Consider the following 8266-nt stretch of genomic DNA (forward strand, 5'->3'; position numbering starts at 1 on the left):
TGACTTGCAGATTTGAATATTTAATGTTTCTATGATCCCGGCTCGCCGGTAGGGTTAAAGTGGGAACCGATTAATCTAAATCCTAAACTAAACTATCGATCCCGTTGTGAAAAGTTGCGAAGAAACGCTGTTTGGTTTGGGTTGTACAGAGCCATAGAAATACCGAGTAGTACGGACTCTGGTCCAACCCATTTCAGGTAGTCGTAGTACTCGTAGAAAACAAATTGATCCGAATGTCACTTTCTTTTTTTACAAGTGGGCGCTCATTTTTTTGATTATATTCTGGGGACTTTGAAAAAACGTCGTTTTTGTGACATATAAAACGTGTATTGGTATAGTATTTTAATATTTTATAAGAAATCGTTTACTAACAGTAAGTTTTACAGTTTACAGACATAAAACCTAAACCCTTAACGCCCTAACTTCTAACCCCCAACCCCTAACTCGTGCCAATCACACAAAAAAAACTTTAAAAAATAAAACGTATTGCACTGTGCGGGACTCGAACCCGGTAAGAACGAAACAAAGAGATTAATCGACGGCCCGCAAATTGTTACACCACAGAGACGACGATAATTAACATAATGAAAGAGCGTATATAACCTACCTAATTTGGGAAAGATGTTTTTACTTGTATTTTATATTGTTTTACACTTATTACCAATTTAAAGTGTTTCTTTGTGTATTTTTTTTTAAATTTAAAACTTAATAAGAGCGCCCACTTGTGAAAGAAGGGAGTGACATTCGGATAATAAGTCGTATGACACAATAGGTATAAAGAAAAATACATATTTTTTTGGTATGTTACAGGAAAACTTCGTATTAACAACAAATTTGGCACTAGTGAAGAATCTTCCGGTATATAACAGAATAGGCTGGTGGAAAGTGTTAGTGGTTAGGGGGGTTAGATGTTGTTGGTTAGGGGGTTAGTGTTTATAGGGGTTAGTAGTTAGGGGTTAGTGGTTAGCAAATAAGGTGGGGGGGAAGACTCTTCGCCAGCACTACAAATTTATAGGGATGTGCCGAGCCGAGCCCGAACTCAAAAGCTCGTGCCCGAGCGTCTCATCTTTTGACGCTCGGCACTCGGCTGAAATCTGGGCCGAGCGCCGAGCCTTATGCTATTGCTATAATGTTGCACGCGAGAGCGAAAAATATTGAAAATGAAAAAAAGTGAAGCTACTAAAAGATAACGAGACCAATCAGCGTAGCTTTCTCTTTAATTATTTTTCGTTCGTTGTGAATTTGCTCTCTCGCAAGTAACGAATCGCAACGTCAGCGAATTTGCCCGTATCGAATTACAGCCGGTGTCAAATTACAGGAGCGCTTAATGTTCCTGTATCTGATTTTAAATAAAAAGCTAATAACTCTTAAACTTTTTTATAATGAAATAAATAAACTGCTGCAACCATAGGGGCTGTTTTGTTGTCATGACAGACCCCATTTCCGCCAACACGCACCCAGACAAAAAGTGCTAAAACACGCGTTGCATTTAATATTACTTTCTTTCGCTAGGAATCGGAACATGTTTCATTTAATTGTTACGTCACTTGTCCTATGACAACATAACTATAAATTATGATGTTTCATAATATAACAATCGGGAGGAATGTGCCCACTTCTAACCAACCACGAGATCAAAACATCGTGTATGAGCGTCACATTTTTACGCTCTGCGCCGGCGTAAGAAATAAAGGAAGACGCGTGCGGTAGCATACGTTCCACACCTAACAAACGAAGCAATCGTTGTGAATTTATTCTCGTGAAAAATGACGTAATGAAACTCCGGTTCTCGTGCGGTGCCAACAAACAATGTTATTTTTGGCTTCTGTCCAAGCTCGACCGGGACATACTTAGTAATGTATCATATTACAATTTGCGTTGGTTCCAATTTACTGATAGCGTCGCTCCTCGCTCTTATATTTGCATCAATTAAAATTCACATAATCGCGATTTACCTGCATTTAAACTAATCATCAGAAACAAAAAATATACTCAAACTACAGATCGTATGGAAGCGAATAAAACACGATTGTTTACCAACAATCTCGTTTGTGATGTAACAATCGTAATGGTTTATCAAAGTTATTCTGACGTAAATAATCGTTACATTATTCACGATGGACATTACACCAATGTTTCATTTATTAAAAAGACGTTTCTCATTTAGTATAAACAATGTAATATTAGTCCTAATTTACCGCATAAAGTAGAATAGATATATTAGTGTGCAAGACCAATATCTAAAGCGTTTATATCGTGTCAGAGATAACGTTGACTGGACGTAATTATCTGTATGACAGTCCACTTTTTGAACGATGCAACAGTTATAAATACTTTTTAAATAAATATTTTTTATTGGAAATTATGAAACGAGACGTCTCTTTAACCGCAAACCACGTGCTCTGTAGTATTTTGATTAGCGACGCTTTTCAACTGAATAGGAACGCATTCTCGTACGCCTTTCTCCTTAATGACGTCATAGGTGCTCGGGCTCGTGCCGAGCTTTTCGTTGAAGCTCGGCGCATGGCGAACCCGAGCTTTTACAACTTCAGCACATCCCTACAAATTTATACAGATGGTCTAAAAAGCATGGGTAATTAGTTTGCTGTATCGAAAAAAATCATAAACGGGTTTTAGACGGGGTTTGTTTGTGACATTATATACACTTAAGAGCGGCAGGGTAATCCTTTAGCTGGTGGCCACCTGAAATTTTGGTTTTAAAATGTTCCTTAGGTCTTACTGATATCCACTGTCTAATATTGTTTTTAAATGTCGGGCGCTCGTGTCGAAAATTAACTTTAAAAATGGGCGAAAACATGCTTCGTCACCGTAATTCGTCTGATTTGCATAAGGTTAACGATTTATTAGGTCACAATCGCGGTATGTGGGTATTAGTAAGACCTAAGAAACATTTTGAAACCAAAATTTCAGGTGGCCACCAGCTAAAGGATTACCGAGCGGCAGTATTATTCATTTCATGCATAACACGTTTGTTTGGACAGCTCTAAATACCACAATACAGCGCATACAGAATATACAGCATATACAAAACATACACACAAACATCATGTTATATGGAGCACATACAGCATATGCATGCGAACATCATGTATTCGTATTAACCTATTGGGACAGTTAACACTTTTTGCCTTTGGAGTGGACAAACAAAGGCAGCAGATGCTCTCTGCTTTTATGACTCCGGTTTTTGTGCTGAGCAATAGAAATATTGAGACACGGAGTAATCTAACCGATCGATTGTTATCTAAAAGGCAATGGTAGCCAGATTTGTTTGTGCCATTTTAGTCATTTAATTGAAGTAATTTAGAAATGTAAATAAAAAAAATATTTAGAAAAGTAAATAAAGACTACTTTAGCATTCCCACAAAAAGAAAACGCAAACAAAACCAACCTTGTTTAAGCATACTAAAGTGCACACACAAGGGTGGCAATTTGCCTACTCAGTGATTCTATGTTTTGTATAGCGATAAGTTAAAATATGAAAGTTGTCAAAAAAATAGTAAAAGCTGTTGGTGCTTCTACTGCCACTGTGATCATGGTAGGAGTGGCTCCAACATTCGCAATGGTGCATACTGGGTGAGTGTTGCAATAACTTTATTGGTTAGTGGTTACTACTAAAACAGGTATACACTTTGGCTGGTGAACCTTATATATTTTAAAAATTTCAGCTATTTTTACCAGAAGCAATAAGCGATCATGTCATTGTACACCAAATGACCGCAAAAGTTCATCGAACCAAATTTTGAATCGGTTTCGCCAATGGTTTTTAGTTATAAAATAACCAAAGTAAATAGAAGGTCGTAATACAATGTAAATTTTTGCTAACGACCTCTTGCAAAAATCCTGCATATCATTATGTATACGATATACATGTCATTTGAAAATCAATAGCGTAAAATCATTACTACATTCAGAAGAAAATCCGTAAATAGTTCATTTGAAATCAATATTGCCATATTAACCATTAATATACTAGACCCAAAATCGAAGCGAATTTGTGTTGATTATTTCAGATAAAACTTGTACTGTTGTTATACAGTGGGTTGTGTTTATTTATCTATGGTTCTGCTATCATTAAACAAAAGAAATATGAATATCAATTTTTCAGATGGAGAATTGCCTCTATAGTTTTACCTCGCCGCTATTTTCATTATGGAGAAGACTTTTTGTGGGGTTCATATCAAAAGGTTATTTTGTTTTTCTTCGAGCATATGACTGGAGTTGAAATCCTCATTTCTGGTAATGTTCCAAATGAAAAAGAGAACAATATTTTAATATGCAATCATCAGTGTACTATGGACTGGATTGTTGCAGACATGCTGGCAGCAAGGTGCGTCATGTAACTTAATTGTAAAAGATTTGTTTTTGCCTTGAGGATTTGTTTATAAGCATATTTTAAATAAACAAAAAATAGGAAAACAATGATAATCAGCAAGGCTTATACCTACCCCAAAATTTCTTCATTTTAAAGTAAAATAAAATTTGTCATCTGGCATACAAAAATTTATACAGACATTTCTATTCTTTAAATTCCACAAACTTTAACCTTGTAATTCAGACAAAACATGGTTGGCAACATGAGATATGTCTTCAAAAATGCTATAAAGTATATGCCATTATATGGTTACGTGTTTGGAGTTCACGGTGGTGTGTTTGTCAAACGTGATGGTTCGTACAATGAAAAAAATATGAAGAAAGTTCTTTGCTACTTGATGAAACAGTAAGTTTGTGGGTTTACTTTGTAATATTAAATGTAATACAAAGTCATTTTTTCTAGAATGAAAATTTATGTATAAAGGCAGTGTTTTGTTTAAAATATTGACAACTGGCTATATTTAAAATGTTTTGATCAAGTCTCATGCTATGTAAAATTAGTCACGTTTTTAATTGAAATTTTAGCTCTTTTAGAAACTTAGATACATATTTGCCCTAATTACAGAAAAGTTGACATGAACTTGGTAATATTCCCAGAAGGGACTCGCTATTCTACAAAACGTAAAGAGTTACTTTCTAAGAGTCAAGCATATGCAATTGAAAATGACCTTCCACCGTTAACTCAGGTAAACTGGTTTTTACTTTTCTTCTACCTACTTTTGTATATGCATTAGCATTGTCTGTGGGCACTCAACTCTTTAGGTCTTTTAGGTGCCGTTGTATAGGTATATTTACGGTTTAGTAACAATGGTTTGCAGTGCCATCACCCGTAAATATATATTTTTTGTTGTTTTTTTTCATTGTTACGAGTGCCACATTGCATTTGTGTTAATAGTAAACCTTGTATGTTGTATGTATACGCAGAGGTGATTTAGGCTGTATAAGACTAATGACTAAATGTTAACTTCTGCTTCGAGATATTACATTATATTTAACAAATCAGCTTGTGACCGTATGATTAGCTGTTTCTGACTATAATTATGATGTTGTGAGGTTTTATTTTGTCCAATACTTATTTTTTTGGTTCTAAAAGTTTTATTACATAAATATTTTCCCATTGCAGGTTCTTACACCACGAGTAAAAGCTTTTCAGTGCGCATTAACAACCATGAGAGATTATGTCACTGCAGTATACGATGCAACTATTTTGTATGAAATGCAAACAAATCTTTCTTCAGGTAATTTAGGCATTTCTTGGTGCAAGGTAATGCCAATTTGCCAACTCTAAATTCAAGGTGCTCTTGCATGTGTTCTCCCAATTAGAATATAGAATAAATAAATAAATGTAACTTATTTATTCTTGTTTGTAGGCACCTTTGTAACACTTGTTCTTTACACCCAGAAACCAGAATTGTAGCAATGTCTAGCCTTTAACCCATAATCTTTATTCTTTAGTCTGGTACTATGAATGCTAACCACTGTTCCATGGTTCAGTAAATATTACGTTTAAATGAGATTTCTGTGAAAACTTCATCAGGTTGTCGACCTGCCGCCCCAAGTATGTGGAGATTCTTGATGAATGAAAAACCTCGGATTCTCATTCAGTTTCACAGGATACCAGTTACAGAAGTAACTTTCAATACTCAAAAATCGACACTACAATGGCTGCACAACAGGTTTGTGCAAAAAGATTCATTCATCTCACAACATTATGGTTTCCCGGAAGACAAAAATAGCGGAGAAGTCACTGCTGGTGTTTTAACTCCCACAAAATATGACAAGCAAGATGTGGTGTTTACAAAAGAGAAATGCCCGAACTTTTCAATTCTTCAAACTTTGCCGCCAACTGTGGCACTAACTGCAGTAACAGCTGCTCTTATATTGCACCCTACAGGCAGGAAAGCATATTTCTTTTCACTTTTAGGTGGAAGTATTTTGGGCATGGCATATGCAAAGGTATTTATGTGACGTAGTATTAATACATGAAATGCAGTTTTGTTTCAAATGTGTGTCGTGGATTTGGTTTCATTGTTCAGAATTTTTGATGCAATATCGATAGTAGTATGGGGGAAGATGGGACACTGAGGGACACTTAGCGATTGTTTTGATTGCGACATAGGACAATTGATATTCACTCGTCGATCAACTGCGTCACAGTAGCGATTGACTAGTTCTTAGCGCACATTAGCTCGAAAACAGATTGTAATGTAGGCTATGTTTGGATTTGCAGCCAAGTAAAAGATTGTCACGTTTGCAATTAATATTTCGTAACACTATAATTTTTGTTTCCGCATTTTGTGTAAGCCGTGAGTAGAAATAGGCTGCAGAAACTGATATATGACATCACCGATCAAATGCTCTTTCTGCGGGAACTGGTGGAATATATCGCCGCCGTTTAAGGGGTACGTGAATAGTAGGCAAGATTTAAATGGTAGCATATGAAATGACGAGATTTTAGTTAGCAAAGTTTACATCTATACGCTACACGGCTTAGTATTTTCTTCACTAATGAATTTTTGCGATCCATGCCATAGAAAAATCCACGTACAACAACCAACTATTACGTAAAATGCAAATTGACTGCGATTTTGAGTCCAAAACAACACAGCAGGTTGGCAGGTGTAGGAAAATGCATTTTATTTAGTAAATTGAAATAAATCTTTGACGTAAATATAAATTTAAAGTTTAAAAAGCTTAAAAACATGCGTAATTTGTTTTTTATTTAAAAAGAGTGAAATATGGTAGTTAGAAAGGTTGTTTTGTGACAGTTTATAGTAATTTAATAGATATAATTTATATGTTTTTTTGCAAAAAAAACCTTACTAAGGTAATCATAAGTTATTTTACGCCTTTCCATAATCGGAAACGCAAACATAACCTAATAATAAGTTCTGGGCGCACAATGGCGACAGTTGGTACAATGGACATACAATGGCGACACCATAGTACTCTAAACACAGGTAAAGAAGAGAGGTGATACCATAGATATCTAAACATGTTTAGATATCTATGGTGATACACTCTCCTTCTTTTTCGCGGGTCGTTCCCGTCTACTATTGTAGTCAAGGAAATCCAGGGCGTTTTATGTAATTTTTCTTCCTTTTTTGACTTAATTTTTTGTTTGAACGATTTATTAAATATTTAAATTTCCTAAGCAAGCGTTAAACTGTAAGGGTGGTATGCAGAAAGTATAATCAACTTTGATCTTAGATCAAATTTCATTGTTGACATAACAACGATTTAAACGGTATGCAGAAAGTATAATCAAAGTTAATTACCGATTTTTGATTGTCGATTATCGTCAAAAAGTTAAACAGCGAAATTGGCTGTTTAAGGGTGGTATGCAGAAAGTATAATCAACTTTGATCTTAGATCAAATTTCATTGTTGACATAACAACGATGTAAACGGCATGCAGAAAGTATAATCAAAGTTAATTACCGATTTTTGATTGTCGATTATCGTCAAAAAGTTAAACAGCGAAATTGGCTGTTTAAGTGTCTGGTGGCGATGCAAATTGGTAGTTTTTAGGGTTGGTAACGCGACATAAGATTAATTTCTGTAAATCCACGTCAAATAGATTGTATTGGATCGTTGTTATAGGTTTTAACGGAGTCTGGGCCTTTTTAGAAAAAAGGGCTTCGGATCGCAAAAGTTCGGTAACCGCTTACTGACCTTACTCCGACTTGCTGCTACTCTTTCCATACTATTTTTACTGTTTATATTGATTACTATTCTGTTAAAGGTATAAAAACAATAACAAATTCGATTTTGACTTTTATTAAACATTTTTGTCGTCATTTTTACCGAGAATTGCCTTCTTCGTAGAGTAATTTTCGAGAGAAATTCTCTCGTCGATTGTTACGTCACAAACA

At 35.3% G+C, this 8266-nt stretch overlaps 2 protein-coding genes across 2 annotated transcripts in view; both read left to right on the forward strand.

Annotated features, from left to right (window-relative positions):
- The first annotated feature begins 2841 nt into the window (after positions 1–2841).
- Positions 2842–8266, forward strand: part of LOC445731 (nicotinate phosphoribosyltransferase-like protein) — a 17549-nt gene continuing 12124 nt past the window's right edge. The window contains exon 1 of the mRNA XM_009859194.3: positions 2842–2852. The gene's annotated coding sequence lies outside the window, so the exon portion shown is untranslated. The remainder of the gene's footprint in view (positions 2853–8266) is intronic.
- On the forward strand, positions 3437–6649 carry LOC100177487 (1-acyl-sn-glycerol-3-phosphate acyltransferase epsilon-like). Its single transcript, XM_002120448.4, has 6 exons — positions 3437–3594; positions 4127–4348; positions 4577–4738; positions 4958–5078; positions 5516–5630; positions 5930–6649. The coding sequence occupies exons 1-6, from the start codon at positions 3497–3499 to the stop codon at positions 6358–6360; spliced, it is 1149 nt and encodes a 382-aa protein (XP_002120484.1). The 5' UTR covers positions 3437–3496; the 3' UTR covers positions 6361–6649.

The sequence above is a fragment of the Ciona intestinalis genome, chromosome 2 (genome assembly GCF_000224145.3).
Source record: "Ciona intestinalis chromosome 2, KH, whole genome shotgun sequence".
Lineage (NCBI taxonomy): Eukaryota > Metazoa > Chordata > Ascidiacea > Phlebobranchia > Cionidae > Ciona > Ciona intestinalis.

Coding starts and splice junctions, on each gene's coding strand:
- LOC100177487 (XM_002120448.4), top strand. CDS start 3,497: ATGAAAGTTGTCAAAAAAATAGTAAAAGCTGTTGGTGCTTCTACTGCC. Junction 3,595..4,126: donor TTCGCAATGGTGCATACTGG/GTGAGTGTTGCA, acceptor TCAATTTTTCAG/ATGGAGAATTGCCTCTATAG. Junction 4,739..4,957: donor CTTTGCTACTTGATGAAACA/GTAAGTTTGTGG, acceptor CCCTAATTACAG/AAAAGTTGACATGAACTTGG.